This window comes from Cuculus canorus, chromosome 1 (genome assembly GCF_017976375.1).
Source record: "Cuculus canorus isolate bCucCan1 chromosome 1, bCucCan1.pri, whole genome shotgun sequence".
Classification (NCBI taxonomy): domain Eukaryota; kingdom Metazoa; phylum Chordata; class Aves; order Cuculiformes; family Cuculidae; genus Cuculus; species Cuculus canorus.
The window spans coordinates 134,444,707-134,466,649 of record NC_071401.1 but is presented as its reverse complement, the minus strand read 5'-3'; the positions used below and the strand labels follow the sequence as shown (position 1 = coordinate 134,466,649).

Genomic DNA, 21,943 nt, shown 5'->3' with positions numbered 1-21,943 from the left:
AGGCCATACTGGCTTAGAAATTTGCTATTATGAGAAAGTTAAGATGAATTAACAAAAGATACAAAACTAATATAAACAAGATAAAGCAGTAAGAATGCAGAATAAATAATACAGAATAAAATTCTATATTTGATTAAATAAGACACAACTATATCAGATCAAATAAGAGCATCCATATAGGATTAAAGTGATTTAACTTATGCATATTAACTTCACACTCTAAGCTGACTCTACTTTCCTAAGTGTCCCATGCAGAGAAATCTTTACTGTGATTGATTACCTCCTCCAGGGAGTAAATATTTTTTTTTAAAAAAAAGACTCAGACAACAAGACGACTTGCAGAAACAAGAGACTGAGATTGATGCTGCTGTCACATAGCTCCCAGTTTCTTAATTTATTATGACAGTCTGAGAAACTAACTTCATAGTTAACAGTGACCAAGATTTATTCCACACTTTTGATTATTTCCCCATACCTAACAAAAAACCTTGGGGTTACGCTGATTTATACTCTCACTTGTTTTAGTACTTCTCAGATCACATTGGCTGAAGAAAGCAAACATATGGCAAAATAACATATAAAGAAAGTTATATCTCATTTGAATTCAAAAGATTAATGTGGAGTGACTAAACATTAAGGCACTTTCAAAGTCAGAAACTTTCAGATACAGAAATAGAAAAAGCAGGGCAAGAAAAGCAGTGTTTCAGAGAGGGCTGGATTATCAAAGTCTTTTCCATCAACAACAAATTGTTATTGGATTTCCAGAGTGAACACGGATATATTTTCAGAACTACCCTCCAGTTTGGGGCTTCAAACTTTTGATACCAACAATCCTATTTTCAAAGACAGAATCATAGAATCACTGGGTTGGAAAAGACCTTTAAGATCATCGAGTCTAAGCATTCCTGTCCACTACTAAATCATACACCTAAGCACTTAATCTCCCCGTCTTTTAAACACCTTCAGGGATGGTGACTCAATCACCACCCGAGGCAGCCTGTTCCAGTGCTTGATAACCCTTTCCGTGGAGAAATTTTTCTTAATACCCAGTTCAAACCTCCTCTGGCACAGCTTGAGGCCATTCCCTCTTGTCCTATGACCTATCACTTCGTCGAAGAGACCAACACCTGCCTCTCTACAGCATCCTTTCAGGCAGTAGTAGACAGTGATAAGGTCCCTGAGCCTCCTCTTCTCCAGGCTAAACAACCCCATCTCCCTCAGCCACTCCTCGTTAGACTTGTTCTCCAGCCCCATCACCAGTTGTGTTGCTCTTCTCTGGACACACTCCAGGACCTCAATGTCTTTCTTGTAGAGAGGGGCCCAAAACTGAACACAGTACTCAAGTTGTGGCCTCACCAGTGCTAAGTATAGGGACAAAATCACCTCCCTGGTCCTGCTGGCCACACAGTTTATGATACAAGCCAAGATACTATTGGCTTTCTTGGCCACCTGGGCACACTGCTGGCTCATGTTCAATTGACTGCCTTCTAACCCAGAACTGTCTATAGAACATTTAATTATAATCCTAGCTATTCATGTTTGCTTGGCACCTAGTGATCAGTTAGTAGAAGGCATTGCGGAATAGTAGTACATGTTATAAAATCCGATGCACGCCACTGTGCCACAAACTGGATACTTTAAATTGCTGTGATGAATCACAGCTTTTATCATTCATCTAATACATAGCCCAAGCAAGATTGACAAAGGGCCAAAACCAGTAACAGAATAAAAGATAGGTTTGCTGAAGAAACACATCAGAAAGTAACCTTCCTTTTTATTTGGGCTTGCATCTGAAAACCAAAAAAGTTTAAAAAAAGCACTCAAGTTTTTCATCCTGAAAGAATGCATTCATCACTGAAATTTAGGTAGTGGTGCAATTTGCAGCGTGGATTTTTGTGTACGCAACCACAGCACCTTGTCTGTGGGAGGGAGGTTCACTAGCTTAATGCCTCTGGTTCCCCATTTGTTCTGTAATTCCGAGGTTCTTACTATGCTCCAAGGACTCAATCATTGCCAGTCATTGTTTGCAGAAATACACAATAATACATAAAGGTTTAAAACATACAGATACATCTATTGTTAACACTTTTCATCCCATCTGTAAATATAAATTACATAGGGCTCCAATCCTATCTTATGCCTGGGCCCCTCACATCCAGAACACATCCCTGCTACCCAACCACTGAACCCTAATTTGGGAGTATGGCCTCCTTCTCTTAAGATGTGAAACAACTGCCAAGTTCCAAAGTTCTGCTCAAGTAGAACTCTCACTAGAATCACTGGAAACGAGTAAGAGCCTCAAGATTTAGATTAATAACTTTCTCTTAAAAATACCATAATTTTACATACATTTTAATAAAAATGAATTGTTAGGAAAAGGTGGCTATTTGGTTTATTCAGCGCTTCTCCATCTGTCAAGGAGCTTAAGATTAGCACCTATAAAAATCTGGAAGGGAGTTTGTGACTGATATTATTAGAAGTCCTGCTGATACGCTAGAGGAAGACAATGCTTAACTGTCAGCTCACCTAATAGACTCCTGGAACTGGGAAAGAAAGGAAAAGAAAAATGGAAGACAGCCAAGAGAATGGACCATTTTTCAGCTTATCTTTAAAATATTTGTTTTTCTGAAACTAAAACCAACTTTCCAAAAGCTCTTTAGTTTTATATATAAAATGTTCACATTTAAAAAAAAGTCTATTTGAACTGTTGGGAAACATAAAGAAAAATAAGCATCAGTAATAGAAGTGTTCATTTGAAGTTCAAGCAAGCAACACATTGTGCACAGCTGTCTGAAGAAGAAGAAAAATAAAGCTAAATTAAAAAGAAGACATTGGTGTCTTTAATCACACCAGTGATTATGCAATCCGAAATGAGTTATATACCACTGCTTGATATTTTACATCTGAGAAGTTTAGAAATGATTTCTTATATACCTGCAACTCTCCTCTAACTTCATGTTGACAGGCAGATTAGGCTGTAATTCCCCATCCTAGTGTATACATTCAGACATATGGAAGGGTAGGAATAGGTAGATTTTGGGTTCTAACTGTTCTAGGGTTGTTTTGAAAGAAAAATAGTGTACTGGAAAATTCACTGGCAAAGGATGAATGATACAATATGATATATATACATATACACACACATGCACATGCGCATGAGTATACACTAATGTTCTTTTTTCATCTGAGTCAGATTGTAGATTACCACTACCCAGTCAGAAATTAAGCCTACATGCTAGGGTTAAAACCTCTCCTCTCTTAAAATAAGCAAACAGATTTTAAAAGAGCACCGCAAGACAGGAACTTGGGTTTAGAACCTAACCTGAGAAGAAAAGAAATTTTATGATTTGAAACATGAATCTAATTTTTATACTTATTTGGGATACCCAGGCCCATTTATAACAGGCAGGAGTTACTTTGAGGCCTGTGACCATCTGCTCCTGGTTTGTCTCAAAAGTTTCTCCTTTAGCTACGACCTCCCAAAGACCTTGCTCCAACTGCTGCTCTGCTTCACCTACTAGAGCTGGCAGAGCAGTACCACTCATGGAGAAGATTTCGTTGCTCCAGAGAAAGTGCTACATCTCCTTTCCCGCAAGGGCTGCCAAATGACTTGGTTACTTTGTCAAGAAATGCAAAACAGACAAATAAAACAGTAATATCCATTTTTCAGGCTGGAATATCAGGCCTTCTGCCCAAAGTACACCATCATGATTGAGGACATAAACAGGACTTAGCGATGCAATTCTTTGCTACTGAATTCACAGCTGATATCATGCTTGTGTTTTTGCCTACCATACTGAGCATCCACCTCTTGCACAGAGCTCCATGGAATCTAGAATGTACACAACTAGTTGCATTTCTAGCTTGATTTATAATCAGAAGTTCACTCTGCTTTCCAGAACTCTTCTGAATCAGACACAGGATTAACTGCTGAAGAACCATAAAAAAACCCTATTTCTGTAGTTATTTTCAGGAGGTCTGATATACAAGACAATTACTTGAGATATCATATTATAGATGTCCAAATTTAGAAATTAATTTATCTTGCAGAAAAATAGTAAAGTTATATATAATATTTGAAATAACAGTGCGTAAGCAGGTATTCAGAAGGGTAAAGATTCTATTCTTGGCTATGCTGCAGCCATCCAGACATCCTGTGTGAAGACTGAGCAGTAACTTAATCTGTTTGCCCTAGTTCCTCATCTATAGAACAATGAAAATTATACTTCTTTTAATTACAGGATTTTCTGAGGACAAATCTATTAGTATTTACAAGGTGTTCACTTATGTTCCTATATCACAACAATGAATACCACAGAAAAACCTATAAACAAAACAAATACATCCCTGAATACATTACAATAAATTCTTTGTCCATACTCATACTCTCTGTCACATACTTTGTGTCCTTTTTGATGGTTTCCAAGAAGAGTTTACAACCTTCTTGTGCAAACTTGCTATTTAGAGAAATTATAAAGAGCAGAGGACTTCATGAAACCTATGTTAATACTTAGAATCTTTAGAGGAAAGAAGAGTTAACAGAAGAGTGCAATTGGTAAGCAAGAAGTGTTTTTGTAAAAAAGTTATGCTTACTCTCTATTAAAAAGGGGGTTATCACAAATCAGAGCTAAGGAGAAAATAAAATAATAAAAAAATCCATGAAATCATTTGGCCACCTCAGGTCGAGGTCACTTGATTTAGTCTGTTCTATTACTAATGAAATGTACAAGTTTGACTCAAAAGCCTGTCAATGGTTAGGATATATAATTCATCTGAAAAAACATTACTCAGTTTGAAAATGAATCCACTAAGAAATACATCTACTAACCAAATCTTTGCTCAGAAATTCTAGTTGTTCCACAGTTTCAGTGAGTGCAGACTGGTGTTACCTGCATTTATTATTTCTGGTTCACTACTTGATTTCTTGACTTCTACTGCAAAGAATCCCAGTTTTTACTAAAGTAAAGGTGCTGCACAACACAGAAAATATACCCCTTTTCCGCACTGTTTCCACACAGCCTTGATTTGGGACTGCACAATTTGGGAGTGCACAAAACACTGGTCATTGCATATATATTGGGAACATTGAGAAAGATAAACCATAGGCACTAGGATTTAGCTAAAATGACTCCCAAGTAAGCAGGCATGGGAGACTGGATATAGCAGTGAAATTTCATTTTCAGGTAACTGGTATGAAGAAATTTCAAAATAGAACATGTACTTTATCCCATAGGATAAACCCAACCTAGTTAAACCAGAGCAATGGACATGAATCAAAAACCAGATTCCAGAATCCTCAGACTGCTGAAGCATTTGAGGTCCTGCTCTGTATGTGACTGTGTCCCTTCCCTTTATAAGCACCTATTACTGGTAACTGGTTTTTTGCTTTGTTTTATTGTCCAAGTATTCCTTTATCACACTTGCACTGCTAACATTCTGTAATTTACGTTCACACAGTGTATCCTAGAACTACATTACCCTAAAGGGAAAAAAGGGGAAGAGGCTCTTTAAAGATATAACTGGAATTACAAAAATTGGAAGAAACATACAAAATACATTTAAGTGGATGGGATGATTACTTCTCCAAAAAAAGAAGCCCAAACATCCAGCACAGGCTTTGGACGTCAGAGATTTTTAGCAATGTTAAAGATGGGCAAATTGATTTGAGCACATTAGGATTAAGAATGCCAAATATAAGGGTCTAGTCTAAACAGCACTGGAGTCAATAGACACGTTTGAACCTAATCAGTTTGAGCTAGAGCGTGTCTTTACTGGAAACATCCCAGATTACGAAATGCAGATTAAGCCTTCATACCACATCCATGAAACAAAATTTTCTTGCCAGCATTCACTACTTACCAAGACAGTTGTGGCCATCGTGGGCTAACATGAACCCATCGTAGCACGTACACCTGTAGTTGCCTGGAATGTTGATGCACTCATGGACACAACCCCCATTGTAGAAGTCATTCTCACACTCGTCAATATCTAAAACACAAGAAAAGGAGAAAGAAACCTTTGTAAAAAGAGAACACTGAGAATACAAAAAAATTCTCCAACCAAGTGTGAATATATGTATGTTCCTAATCTTTCTATATACTCATATTGCATATTTCACCCAACATATGTCTCAGGGAAGTACTGACTTAATATATCAGGGTCATACATAACTGAAAAGCAGCAAGCATAGAACACTCCTTCTCAAAATAATTGTAGGATCATCACAGTTAGCAATGGTATGTTGACAAAGTTTAAGAAGAAACACCTGATTTTGGCACATTTTTTTTATTTAAAATATAGGGTTTGGGTTTTGTCTTTAAAATAATCAAGCAATTAGTTAAACCTTTGACTTTGTAGTAATAAACAACTATCTGAGACATGCCATTAATAGAGCAGAAGACAAGACAAAAGTATGTCTTGTTTAACAAAACGCTGACTTCCCAGAACAAGGACGGTCTGGTATATTCCTGACAACACATCAGGCTGTAGTTCTGTACAATAAACATTGAAAAATATCGTTTCTGAAATAAATGCCATAGTCCACTGAGCTCTATGAAATTAATATTGATAACTTGGTAGTTATGTCTGTTTCTCCCTCTTCCCATCTCCTCCCACTCCATAAGTCCTATTATAATTTTCTGTATTAATTCATGTAGAGCAACAAGTGCAATGTTTTATACTTAGAAGGTATGTTAGAATCATTTTTCATGAAGTTTTGTACACTGGCCTATACCTGAGAGAGTAGCATGAATGATAAGAGATGAATTCTGCTTCAGCTACAAACAATTCTATTGTGATCTCCCCTTCCTCATATGAAAATCACTTCTTCACCCATTGTAGAACGTGCAAACTTTCTCCTTTTTACAGACTTTATCTTGGCTTATACGTAGGACATCAGCATGACTGTCATTGCTGTGAATCATCCAGCATTACACATCAACTAACAAAAAACATACAAATAATTACAGACAGCCTCATAGCTATCAGCTCTAAATCTGCGGTGTGTTAGACCAAAAACCCCAGCTACTTACTCAACGCTTTTAGCTTTTCCAGCCCTTGGACTGAGTTTGGCTAGCTTTGTCTCTCCTTGCCCAACGCTCTGAGAGGTTTGATCTGTTACAGCAGGGACAGGCTCCTCCCAAGTTTTTTTGCAAGCCTTCTCCTTCAAATCTACCCCTATCAGAGATCTCCTTTAAATTCAGAATATCCAGGTCTCCATCAATTTATCTCTAACAGCTCTTTCCACAATCTCCTCAGCAGCCTGAAATGGGAATTATGAATTTTACTTTCTCTGCAAATCCAGTTAGCTTTATTGTAACTCATCACTCAGCACCATAAAAATGCTGGAAATAAGAACCTGGAGGAAAGATATTCCTAACAAAAATAAATAACAAATCTTCCTGCTGCTTAAAGGTAAACTTCCTAGTCTTTCAATCACTGTTCTGTTGCAGAAAGTTCCCATGCTTTACTAACAATTTCCATCCATCAATTGTACAAGTGATGAGGCAGCACAGCCTCTGGATGTGCTTTCCCTTCCAGGGTCCAGTGTGACAACAAAAAGATAAATCTGTGATTTTTCCTGGAAACAATAACCAGCAAGTCAATTACTGCATATTGGACTCATTCAAAACACATCTGCAGCATGTAGGTGTGCAAAGTCCTTGAGAAGTAGCTCTCCTTTATTTACAGTCCAGTGTACCTAGATTTATATTGCCAAAGCATTCTAGTTAGGTTTCCACGTGGCAGCCACTTGCAGCTTCCATAACCTTGCATGAATTTCCAAGAATCCCTACCATCCTCAGGCTACAAGGACAAAAATAGAGCTCTACAGTAATGCCATGTTTTAACAGGCCAAGTCAATAATCAAAAAGCATGTAGCACAATTTTGTTGCCATGATTTTCCTTCAGGAAAAAAGGTAACTTCATTTTAAGATTTGTTCTTAACTTTTACCAGGCACTGAGTTTCTTCAGAAAAGGGAATTCAAAAGAAAGTGTTACCAGTTGTTAAGTTTCTCAGCATCTGACTGTCAAGGGCTGATGATTTCATTTCCTTTTTTTCAAACAATGAAGCAAATAGGACTATTTGTTTAAATAAGAGATGAGAGAGCCTTCAAATGGGACAAAAATTAAGAAAAAAGTTAAGCCTTTTAAATGCCTACCCTTTATATAACACTTATTTCTACAAGGCTGTGCTGTGATTAGCAGCACAAGGTGCTGATGTAACACCAACTTAAGTTCTGGAAGGGTTAATGTAACAGACACTAAACAAGAAAAATAACAAAAGGAACAGATTCTTTTAATCCCTCTCTCTGGAGGAGTTCCAGTTATGTTAAATTTTGCAAAAGGATTAGGAGATTACTTATCCGTTTTGTACCCCAAGACCTGTACAAACCCAGGAGTGGAGTCAAACATTCTACCTATTTTTAAGAGCCATCTTGTGGGTTTTTTTGGTGTTTCTTCCCACCCAGAAAACCACACTGCTATTTAAGAGACCTCACTTGGCAGGCTGGTTGGAATTTCTATCTCCAGTATCCCTAGTAGAACACCAAGGGGATAAGACTGTTGAATTTAAAATTCTATTTTCTAAAACTGACAAACCCTACCAAAAGCGTGCACAAAGACTGCAAAGTCCAAACGTTGTACTTTTTTTCAAGCTCCAGCTGCAAGAGAAAAGCAGACAACATGTCTGCAAACAATGTGAACACCAGCCCATCTTCTCTTCTCATATAACTGGGGGAGGACATTATTTACTGAATGCTTCAGTTAAAGCGCTGAATAATTTACAGGCAGAATATTACGTCTTACATGGCAGGATATGGCTTTCTTAGTAAGCTGAATATAGTGATAAAAGCAATAGGAGTACATTCAAACACATAAAACCTGCAGGCTTGCTCTTAATTTTATCTAGTGTAAAATTCAAATTTTGCAGGGGCCAGCTATGTACATTTCCTTCTGGTTAGGTCATATCCTATAGTTCTTTTCTTCCTGTAATTGATAGAATTGGGTGTTAATCAAACTCTTCACTCCAAACACCTCTAACTCAGAAAGTTAACTCTTCACGCTGATTTTGTAGTTTCAACTAGCCTTAACGTTTTTTACTGTTTGATCACTTAATATTATCTTCCACCATGAAGGAGTTACCATAACACAAAAATGAAGCAAATTGCCATCCAATCATGTAATTGCTGTGCTGGATGCAGGTACATATACTGTTAAATTACCAAGATTTACTGCAATCTAGCTCTCAATGTGAAACCTAGAGATTTACCTATGCTGGCAAAATATTTACAGAGTTTTCACTCCACTACATTCTATGTGTGCATCCAGGTAACTCTTGGGGTGTCTAGTGAAGAAAACACCTTAAAAAAAGTATTACAATTTCCTCCCAAAGAGGAATTAATTTCATATGGTATTACAATAGTGGCAATTACAGGAGCCCTGGAAAAAAACCTAAATGCACCCAGATGATTAACAAGGTGTAAGGGCATTTATAATAATGACATAGTCTGCCAATAACCTCTTCGGGGTTACCGTGTTCAGATAAGACAGTAACTCCTAATGCCGGAGCTGGATGTATGCAACACTAGCGAGCTAGTTCTGACTATCTCTTTCAGGAACTGCTTTGGGAAATCTCCAAAATTCACTGCTTGTTTCAAAAGTTCGGAAGGACAAAATTACCAGGAGGGAAAAAAAAGAGATAAAGAGGAGCTTGCTTACTTGGATTTATTACTAACTGTATTGATTCAGCTATTCGCCAAGGTGAAAGAAGCTTGGAAACTACATCATAATTCCCTCTGGAAAGCAGAGATGAGTCTTCTTGTTCCAGCCCTGAAATAACTCTATTTCAGCAGCTCTACAGAACAAAGCATTGCCATGCTCTGCTGTTGTCCTCTTCAATGAGCAGTGGTGTTACTTAAAGAGTACACATTGTATGAAACTGCAATTATTACATAAGCACTCAAGAACCATTTAAAAAGCTAGACAAGTATCTGAGGAAATTCAAGCATTTGTTACCTTGAGAAGTGCAGTAATTTAAAATTACTGTCTTTCAATTACAGGAAAATAAATTGAAGTTGTCTTCAAGTGACCTAATTCTTTTTAGTCTGAGAGGACCTATATCTGCCATACAAGACTGAGGCCGATTCTTCTTTCATTATTACAGGTGAAACTGACACTACCTCAGAACTTGGTTTGATTTCTGTATCCTGCAACAAAGGGATAGCACCGTCAGAACTGTCACAAAGCCACCCCGCAGAGAAGCAGCTCTTCCAGGAGCACATACAACTTGACTAAGAAATGTTCAAATTAAAACCAAGAATCAATCTCTCTTGCTTCCAGAATTACAGTATTTCAGCTTTCTGTTTCAGCAGAGAGTAGAAGACACATCAGCATGCAATAACAACGGCCTAAAAGACTGGACCAAGCTGTAAAACAGAGCGAGGAAAACGCCAGTTCCCATTTCATCTAAACATTTTCAGCAGTGTAAAGGAATTTTCTGTGTGCTAACCATCTTATTCCAAACTCTAACAACCTTTTCTAGAAGGTGGCAAAGACTTTATGCCAGGAAAGTATAAAATCTATCCCCAGGAAAATCCATTCCTACTCTTCACTGCACCAACTGCCATTTATTAAGTTCCCAAATGTCCAAACGTCATTACAATACATACAACAAAATTTGTCAGCATAGCTACAGATTATTATGGGCAAAGCTGATGAAAGGAAATATAATGTCACCATGGAGTTGGTGAATTTTGGATCAGTGTCACAGCTAAACTGTCACAGAAGCCTTATGGCTATTAACGTGCAAAAGGAAGAATGGCTGAGGCCCGAAAGTCAATGACCCAGATTCAGCTTTTAGTGTTGAATTCCACATATTTCTATAGAAAATGGGAAGTGTGCATTGGCACAACTTTGTCTTGGCATCTGTCAAGGCCACAGATCCCAACACTCACAATGCAACAGAAAATTTAAAAACAGGAGTAGGATTGGATAAAATCTGTGTTCATTTTGAAGTATTTCTTGACTACTAATGCAAGGGAAAGATCTGGAGTTAATTTAGAAAGAACAAGTTTCGATTGACTTTGAAAAGAATTATTTATGTGCTTGGACATTTTAAAATAAATAGCCAAAGGAAGCTGCCTGCCCACATCAATTTCTTCTAATTTAGAGAATGGCAAACAAAACTTAGTGCCCAGGTATATTATGGAGACGTGGAATATTTCCTAAAGGAGCTGGATCCATAGATCAGCTAGAAAAATAAAAATTAAATTCTTTGCAAGTGTTTCTTCATGGATAAATCCATATACTTATTCAATATCTGAAGAGAAAAATATTTTGGTGTTGATCTTTATCTATTTATCTGTCTGCTTTAAACAAAATACTGGCAAAGAGGCATTATGAAGACACTGCTCTTAGAAACTTTCCAGCAAAGAAATTGTGTCTTTACCTTCCTGCTCCATGAGAAGTTGCTGCTAGGCCCCTTCAGAGGGCAAAGCATACCACTTGCAGAATTTTCTATTACCAGCTAGCTTCTGCTAAAAAAGGTCACAGAATCACAGAATCACAGAATCACCAGGTTGGAAAGGACCCACTGGATCATCGAGTCCAACCATTCCTAACACTCCTTAAACCATGTCCCGAAGCACTTCATCAACCCTCTCCTTAAACACCTCCAGGGAAGGCGACTCGACCACCTCCCTGGGCAGCCTGTTCCAGTACCCAATGACTCTTTCTGTGAAGAATTTTTTTCTGATATCCAACCTGAACCTCCCCTGGTGGAGCTTCAGGCCATTCCCTCTTGTCCTGTCCCCTGTCACTTGGGAGAAGAGGCCAGCTCCCTCCTCTCCACAACCTCCTTTCAGGTAGTTGTAGAGAGTAATAAGGTCTCCCCTCAGCCTCCTCTTCTCCAGGCTAAACAACCCCAGCTCTCTCAGCCGCTCCTCGTAAGACTTGTTCTCCAGTCCCTTCACCAGCTTCGTTGCTCTTCTCTGGACACGCTCCAGAGCCTCAACATCCTTCTTGTGGTGAGGGGCCCAGAACTGAACACAGTATTCGAGGTGCGGTCTCACCAGTGCCGAGTACAGAGGGAGAATAACCTCCCTGGACCTGCTGGTGACCCCATTTCTGATACAAGCCAAGATGCCTTTGGCCTTCTTGGCCACCTGGGTACACTGCTGGCTCCTGTTCAGTTGACTGTCAACCAGCATCCCCAGGTCCTTCTCTTCCGTGCAGCTCTCCAGCCATTCTTCCCCCAGTCTGTAGCACTGAATAGGGTTGTTGTGCCCCAAGTGCAGGACCCGGCATTTGGCCTTGTTAAACCTCATGCCATTGGTCTCGGCCCAGCGGTCCAATACAGCAGTCATATTACAGCTCTGCAATTGCAGCCTGCTTATCCGGAACTAGTATGCAGCGAAGGACACTGCAAAATGCTGGAACACACAGTTCCATGCGGTAATATTTTGCTCTTTTATGGTTTCTTTCTTAAAACCTTTCAAGTATTTTTACTGATTCTCTACTGGTTTTTGGTCACTGTTCCTCCTAGGACTAATGCACTATCCTCATTTCCACAGAAAAATACAGGAGAAAAGCCCTACCCTAGGTTCCAAATCCTATACAATTAAAAACAGAGCTACAGTACAAGCAGAGCCATCTTCACCACTGCACAGTTTTATGCAACCTTGATCTTGAATACTTGGGAAAGAAAGGACTCTGTAATATCCAAATGTGAAACGCCACGAGGTGCAACCCCAATACTACAGAAGCAAGAGTCATTTCTGCCACTGGCTTCATGGAACCAGGAGGACACGGTTCCTGGGATTTACAGTAAAGAGGTATGAGAGATGTGATCAGCACTTGTTCCCACTTCCAATTTAGAACAAGCAGCAGTGTACCATCAACATCATTACTTTACATTTAAGGAAACAGGCAGAAATGTAGTAATACACACACTGACAAGAACAAAAACAAGTTCAAGTCCTGGATCATAATCAGATCAGGATCTTATTCTTTTTAATGACTGGATTTAGGGACTTTAAAAGCCATTAAAATAAATAAAACCAACACGGGAATATTTATATATACCCAGTTTCTTTGGCAAATTCTACATTTAATGCTCTTTCAGCAGTTATACACACACACACACACACACTACATAACCTGAACCTAAGGCATTTGTATTTCTCTTATCAAGTTGCACTTTCTTTTAGAAGGGAACCAGCTCCAGATCTAAAGGCCAGAAAAATGCTCACATGCAGGTTAAAGGCCATTTTGGATAAGTGCAGGACAAATTTGCCAAAAGTTCAGCTCTCTGGAAAGCACTGAACCTGAGCAAGAATACCATAATGATTAGATTCTCAGGAGAAGTTTAGCATCAGCACATTTCCACATGTTCAAAATTATGTGAAGTCTTCTCAGCTCTGCTCTTGAAATTTGCAAGAGTTGACTTGGCTAGATATATGAAAAATTAGCTGGGAAAATGTTATCAATTACAGTCAACTTGACCTGCAGAAATACCACTTCCCTCTGTGAGTTTTGTAACAGCAGAATTTGGCATCTACTCCAAGTCCAAATTTTATGAAGAAAATATTGATATATCAAGATTCACTCAATTTTTTTCTACCTCAAATGAAACCCTGACCTTCACCTCAGAGTGAAACCTGTTTCTAAAAATCCCTTCTCATTAAAAGCTTCGTAAGTCACTTCTTCTATAAGAGAAAACAAATTAAAATCTGTAATTTGTTACATCTGGTTCTTCCTGAGATAACATTTATGAGTCAAAAAATAAAGTAACATCTTGATTCTTTAGATGCTGTGACCTTGGAGATGCTACGATCTAAAGAATCAAATAAGAACACACAGTGCAGTTTTTATGGTTTTCAAGTTGCCATGACGTTTTCAAGACGTTAGTGCCCAAGAAAACTGTAAAATTTGATAGCCATTAGGAGTACTCTGAGAGCCAAGGTCAAGGGTGAACAGGCTGGGAATAGGGTAAAGTCAGAAAAAGCAGCCTGATGTTTCTCAGTGGAGAAAGGAAAAAGAACAGGTACAATAGGTTGTTTAGCATGAGTTTTTTTCAGTGTAAATCCCTCGAGAGCCTTTCCACTATGGGCACAGTCCCTCCAATGCTTGTCCCACTAGTGCATCCACAAAGTAAAAGAATTAATTTTACAAGCTCCCTCAAAAATGTCACAACCCCCTATTTTCCAGTATTAAAAAAGCAATAAAATGAAAATGCCACGCCAACTTAGTTGAGATAATTTGGATGAAATCTGTGGTATTGTTGGGGTGTTTTTCTGGAAGCCATTTCATACACTTTCCAGAAAACATCCAAGTATTCTGTAGCAGTTTGTTTCCTTTTCTTCTATGATGGCTGAGCACGAAGTCCATCATGCTTTATATCTCGTTAAAGTAGCTGTCTGAAAAAAAGCGTGGGTGGGGATGGGAATGGAAAGTTATCACTTAAGTATTATACAAAGAACACAGAAACTGAAAGCTGAAGTTCTATGTGCACTTGGTGCGATGTGCCAGCTGCCTAAGTACTCTTTATGGTAGCATATAAAATATTCTAGGAGGAGGAATGAAGAGGAGATCAAATGAATGATATAGAACACTCTTCATTTAGGATCTTACAGAGTTTTCAACTGCTTGTCAAGTCTTTCTATCATATTAAGATTAGGTTTATATAGTGTTTTTACCTTGAGTATCTTTTGAGGGCCTAAAACCTTTGGACAGGTACAGTCATTTAAGGAAAAGAAAATTAAGCAGAGTTCTTTCCCTAGTGAAAAATATGTTTTCTATTCATATACCCTACCTGACATTTGCTGTCTCAACCAGAACAATAGAAACCTATCTGGGACCATTCCCTCTCCATTCATGGTTCATACAGTATTTTACAGTATTAACCCAAAGTTATCTTTATTGTGCATTATGCATCTTGAACCTTTGCTTAGAGTTTGTTGTGGTTTGACATTTTTCTTAATTGATATTTAAACAGATTGGCTACAAGTTCTTTGAACTGCAAGTGAGATACCCAAATAAAGAAGGATACCTGCAGAGCTCTGAACAGTTTAGAGTCTGCCTTTATTTAATAGCTGCAATGCCCGACAAGCTCAAGCAGAGAGATTTCCTGTTCACAATCTGTTATGAACGTGAAACATGACATTTGACAGCATTTTTCCCCACCACTTCTAAATCACAGCCATTTCCACCACCACTCTCTTTTAATATAAAGGGAAATGTTTGATTCAACGTCTAATCTTGCAAGTTCTTAGAAATATGAGTGAATATTTTTGTGCACCTCACTGCCACGACTGGTCTGCATGCATCCTAATGACTATCATTTCAGTAAGCTGTGACAGGAAGTTATTTCTAGATCTTTAAATTGAAGTATGCATCTAAAAACTTCAAGGGCGAGGTTTAGAACAGTGGAAGTAGCTGATTAAGACAGAAATAATTCACCTACTATTTTTCCAACCCCTGTAGATAGCTCCTCATTCTCAGACTGTGCACCTCCAACCTTCCTTTGTGTTTAAATTTCTGTACATTGACAAAAGGAAACAATCCCAAGCTTCAATTCTGAAATAAATTCCTTTATTATATGTCAGTGGATGAACATTAACTTATTTTCTGTGTCACTTCATGTGGGAGAACAGAAGGTAGCTATTCCTTCCTGCTCATTTCAGAACGAGTCCAGCTGTGCTGGTTAACTACTCCGGGAAATACAATGTAATTTATATTGTGTAGGATTTGTAAAATGTTGAGCTTCCTGTAATCCCATACTACTTGGTCAAACTCATATGTTGTATGGGACGCATATCAGACATTAATTTTATCAGTCTACAAAAACTCCCATGAGAGTTCCATACAACTGACCTATCTATGCATGGAACAACTCTGCATTACACTGTTGTACACTGCCATGGGAGAATCACTGCACACACTCAAAGGGCCTGTTCGGGGGTACCTTTCATTTCAACATTTACTAAAGTCATGTGGTGGCTTCTAAACATGATATACAGGGTATCCATGGGTTTGTTTCCCCTGAGAATGCTGGACTTAATGAAGCCCAAGAAAACAATTCCGCCTATTATTTTGCCACCTGCTCCCCAAATGCAGACAAATTCATACAGTGCCCCAGAAAGTATCCTTTATGAAGTAAAGGCCTCCCAGCATTTCAGTTTGCAGAAAACAGCAAAGAGCAGCCTGTAAGGCTTGCCACTCTAAGTCCTTTGCAGGTGGGAAGACGCTAACTCCTCTCCTATTAAAGAGTAGCTGACTAGAGGATAACCTCGATGATCAGAGCATAGATCCTTCTTGATATTTCAGAATGATTATGTGTATTTTTGCCATAAATAGATTTTCCACCCACAGAAGTGCAGCATCTTTACTAGGAAGGTCCACATAGCAAACCAGCTATAACACACATAGCATGTACCAAAAAATGAGAGTAAGGGCCATTCATTAAAATTAAATGAAATAAAAATCTCTCATCTCACGGCAATTAAGACTCTAGAGTAACTTTGGCAAGAATAATACATTAATACCAACATGTTGGCTAACTTCCAATATCAATCATTTTACATTCCACTCTTCTTATCCAGGACACAGTACTGGAGATTGGATAGTTCCCTTCTCTTTTCTATGGTGTTGTGCACTGATAGTAAGTCTACTTAAAAATTATTTAAGTGCTCCAGCCTAGAATCAGATACGCTATCTGTATATAATTTCTGTTTTCAGGAGAGTGGTAAGTATTAATTTTTCTTAAGAGTCTCTTGCAGGGCTGTGGGTACTCAGCATCTTTAGGAAAGAAACTGAGCAAAATTAGTTGAGATGACCCTACATACAAAAGAAATGTCTCCTTTATGAGCTTGATAAATTTGCTTCAAAAAGATCTGAGAAGACTAAATTGAATAGAAATTATATGAAAGATTTACAAGAAATTTTTCAAATCTAAGACAGGCTTACAAAATGCTCAAACTAATTTTCATTCATCACCCTTCATCTTTGTGCATTACATAGAAGGTAAAGAAGTTACTAGGCTACAGATTTTGTTACTATGCAAGAGCTGAAGATTATCAAGTCACTTTGCTTCTCTACTGACAAATCTAACTTGTCACAGAATTGTGTTTCAGAATCTCAAATTTTAGTAAGTTAGATCTTATTAAACCTGTGATAATCAAGATAATATATGAACGGTGAATGCACATAAAGCAGTGGTCTGAAACGGTTTACAGTTCTGACAGCTGTCTCCATCAGAAGTCAGTGGATTTGGGAACTGTACAAGCATGAAACGTGGAATTATTTTCAAGATGCCAAAATGTTTGGCAATTTTGCTGCACAACTCAGAATTATGGCATAACCTCTCAGCTTCTTAACAGCAGTCCTGTCTCCACAATGTATAAAGTACTTGCCGTGTAATTTTGTTTGTGTCTACAGACTAAATATTTTTCATTTTTTGAAAGTGTTGCCCTGGCCACTATCAACAAGAAGCCCTGGATGCTGTTGCAGTAGAACAATGCAAAAGGGTTTTATTTTCAAACAAGTATTACATTAATGTAATTTTTGGATTCCAGCTTTTTATTTCTGAAACAGAGAATCCTGCCCTCCTGTCACATGCTGACAATTCTAAACTTCTATTCACAGAAAGTTCATCAACTATGATGTGAACTCTCCTTAGTCTTCTACAAAACCACACAGAAATTTGTCTTATGAGGCAGAGCTCTATAATCACCAGAGACAAATAATATTAGAGAAAATCTGAAAATTAGTGGTAAGCAGCCTTTGCTTTTTGGCCTGTGGAAGTGTAACTGTTGTCTACCACAGACACAGATCTAAAGACAGCGAACATCAGCATGGAACCCACCAGCGTTTTCATTGTTACCCTCTACATACTCTTCAAATTGCCTCGACTCTTGGGCCAGCAGAGAAGCAAGCAAAAGCAGGCGCTTTCCGAACAGAATGAAGTTACACTCCTTTGCCTGGAAGACAGGGTGAGGGTTAGATGAGGGCACAGTAGACAGTACAAACATCTATTTTATAGTGAGGAAAATCCAGGAAAAGCAGTAAGGATGAAATTTAAAATTCAATCATGAAAAACACCATTGCTGACCTGTGAATCATCAAATATTTTCAATTATAAGCTGTGCTCACATCTGATGTTTAGACAAGAAAGGAAGACAGAGCAAACAGATGCGAGCAACTGGCTTTGCCAAGAAATTAGACATTTTTGCTCCAGCATTCAAATATCCTGTACTAGAAAGCAATCACAGCTTCCAGCACTGCTAATGTTCTTCAGTGAAAGAAGAATGAAATTGCAGATATGGAAATAGTAACATGGACACTTGCTGAAAAGAGAGCTCATATTCATAGCCTGGAAATTTTTCTTTTGCAATTTTACATAATTAAATTTGTTTGATACGTTGGGGAGGACATTAGTAGAAAGAAGCAAAGAAGGACTACAACTTCTGTGCAGTTCATGCTTTTCACAGAAAATAGAAAGCCAAGCAGTTTAATTGTACCCTCCTCCCCAACATAAGAGAGACAGAAGTGGATAAGTTTATATAAATATTTGTTTAGTCCTGTAGAGTTATGCCCAATACTCTAATTTAGATGATTTATCATGACGTGTCATTTCCAGCAATGCTATTTTATTATACACAGATAAGCAGAATGCAGCAATCTCTTGACTAAAGACTTGATTAACAATCTAATAAACAGCTTATTTTTTTTTTTAATTGGGCAGCACATCTGATATAAAACTACAGACTAGAGAAGTCACTTTTTGACATGTCCTTCATGAATTCCCTGTGTTTCCCTCAACCTTCCCATCCTTCTAGATAATCCCTCTTTTAAGGTTATATCTGGTGTATATTCATAGTATTTCTAAGACATATGAACAGTAGTCCAGGAGAGAATGCATCACAACATCCTTGGTTATCCACTGAAAACAGGGCACAAAGGCCTGACTCACCCATGGTTAATACAGGTCTTCATCTGCAGTAAAAGGCTCAAAATGAAATATTAGGGTTAAATGTGTCTACCCACGGCACCTGTTTTAACCCTGTAACTGTCTAAAGGGAGGTTAAACATCCAGATCAAGCTTTTCAAAGTACATGCTCATTTTCCACAACTGACTTGAGCGTCTTCTTAACAAAGTCTCATATTCAGAAAAGTGGGAAGGTCAGTCCATTCTGAAGATGTTGTTAGTCAACAATCTAAAAATCAGTATCTGGCTTTGTAAGGTTTGGCCATGCAGAGAAACATGACGTGAAACTTATGGTAAACAAGAATAGATGGGGGGCTGAAAAGGGACAGTTGCATATGACTACCTATCTTATACAATTCTTTTCCAGTATACTGAGCATGGTGAATCGCTTCTCTACCAGTTGTGAGTTTTGCAGAACACCTGTAAGAAGCAAAAATGCTAATTTTGCATTTCTATTCTGAAGATGTCATTTGACACAGTGATTGAAATGAAACACTGGCTCAACAAGTCTCTAAACCTCTAGCTACATTCTTCCATGCCCTGTTTTTTGTAATCAACCCTAAGCATCCACTCTTTGCCAGTCAGAGACTGCACATCAAGCTAGACAGATCTTTGGTCAAAACTCTGGCCAGCTTACAGGCTTTCGATATTAAAAGATAAATACACATAGGTATGTGGCATGGGCAGGGACCAGAGTTCTTTGAATCCATTGTGAAAAGCCCTGATTTTACCTCCCTGTAACAGACATAATTCAACAATCTTTGTATACTCCATCAGCACAGAACATACAACAAACTGGACAATAAGGAGAAAGATCAAAAAATGCTTAAGGGGTATTACAAAGATCTGGCAATTAAGCAAACAAGACCGACATTCAAGAAGATCTGTCCATCTCTGTACAGGCACAAGCGACTTTTCTTAGGTTACTTCTAAGTGCACATAAAGGTCTAGTAGGTTTGGTGTAAAGGACTCTTAACTTGCATTCAGCTTATGCAAGCAGACAACTTAGCTACTGGAATTAAAAGCAATGTAATTTAAACAAAGATACGATCACTCCGTCTACTAGTACTGAGTTCTAAGAAACATAATTTTTTTTAAAAAACATTTTTTGCCTAAAATAAAGTTGTGGAACATTTGTTTTGGGTATTTTACTATATGCCTGCGCTGGAGAGGTGGGAGTCTATTTTAAATTAAAGAATAAAAAAATGTAAAACTGAGACTGGGAGAATGAATTTCATAATGATCAAATGATAATACTGCAGTTTAAAAATTCCCTGGTTAAATTCAAAGCACAATTAGGTACAGTATATTTTCCCTTAACTCCAATGGATCACAGCTGCAGGCTCTTTGGTCCAGATATACTGCATCCAGGTTCATATGCCTACATTGTAGATGTCCACATCTGAGTTAGGCTGTTATTTTCAAGACATGATTTATCTGACCTATTTTTGTTACCATTAATACAAGGTGAACTGCATTAAGGAAATTCCTATTTTTCTCCATCAACTACAAAGGGAAAGCAAGGTGAACTACTTAAGTGTACTACTGAGATCCATTTGGACAGATTAAATCCATCCTTTGTCCTCTTCAGATACCCCTCAAATGAAGAGAAACTCTGCCAGTATACCAAATGCTCAATAGATAGTGTCAGGGCCTCCCTCCCAATGTAACACACTTCAATTTTACTGGAACTTAGGTCTCAGGAAGGAGTGCAATGTGAAGCCCATAATCAACTGTCTGAGCACAATTTCAATCTTAAACTAAATGAATGATGGACTGTATTATTAATGGTTGTAATTATATACCTAGTACACCAATTAATTGAAGTGACTGACAAGCATTCACTTGAGGACAGAGAAATGCAGGAAGCTGGCATTTGCATTAATTCACATGTTAATTTTGTAACTTGTGACCTGGGAAAACTTTTAAAACAAAGGGCAGCAAAATGTTTCCAAATTACCACAGGAAAAGTAAAGTAATCCCACTCCCCACCAGTCAAACAATTTTATAGCCAGCAGAAGGCACAAAACTACTTGGAGGAGATATTTTTAATTAAATGCAATATAAGGAGAATAATGGTTACCCGTATTCAGTCTGAACAATTATTATTGAAAGGTCCTTAGCACTTTAAAATAAGCCATTTAAGAAAGGCTTACTGTTTTAAACATAGGCTGCTTCCAATTATAAAGCAAAGCTTTTAATTAAGATTAGTAAGGCCTAATTCAAGCTATAATTTGGTTCCTTTAATTAGGAAATGTCTATTAAACTAAGCAATTAAGGTAAAATGGGTTGAAGCATTTAAAGCATTCCCCTATGCTTCAAGTACTATAATAGGAAAGACTATGCCAGTGACTAATTCAGACCAGAAGACATGTATTTCCTTTAAGTTTTATAGTTCCTTGTTGAACATAAATTTTACTAAAGAGGAATGCATTGGTAAACTACATTTCCAGTGGAACATAACACTGTTGTATGTTTGTATGTTACAGCTTACCATGGATAGTTTAAAAAATAAAATACAAATTCTGTAATGTTGTAAAAATAGTATAAAGTTTGATTCTATTATGGCTTTTCTCCCTTAATTTTATATAATTCAGAAATAAAAATATGTAGTAAATTTCCTAGTAGTGCATTTCCCCCTTTCGATAGCTGTGTTTATATTTGGCATGGTGGTCTTAAGTGCATATGTTGAGCTGTACCCCTGACAGCTAAAAAGTAGAAGTATCCTACTCTTTGTATTACTCAACATAAACTGCTTTTCAAAGAATTCCCACCTCACTTTCTACTTCCCATTTCTACAGCTTCTTCAAAGACTGAAATTCTTCATGCTTGGTCTTAGTTTTGAGATGAAATTATTTTAGTAAATTCAGGCATAATCAGCTGAGAAGCCTGAGACTGTATTTTGAGGGCAAGATACACACCCACACACACCCCTGCCTAGCTGTGAGAGAATCTTCCACC

The 21,943-nt window shown here is 37.9% G+C and overlaps 1 protein-coding gene across 5 annotated transcripts in view; it reads right to left on the bottom strand.

Moving 5' to 3' along the window:
• The window catches only part of SCUBE1 (signal peptide, CUB domain and EGF like domain containing 1), a 205,502-nt gene that overhangs the window by 170,003 nt on the left and 13,556 nt on the right, over nucleotides 1–21,943 (bottom strand). For all 5 annotated transcript variants that reach the window (XM_054053837.1, XM_054053816.1, XM_054053822.1 and 2 more), the window contains exon 3: nucleotides 5,860–5,988. In XM_054053837.1, the coding sequence (XP_053909812.1) occupies nucleotides 5,860–5,988 (129 nt within the window). The remainder of the gene's footprint in view (nucleotides 1–5,859; nucleotides 5,989–21,943) is intronic.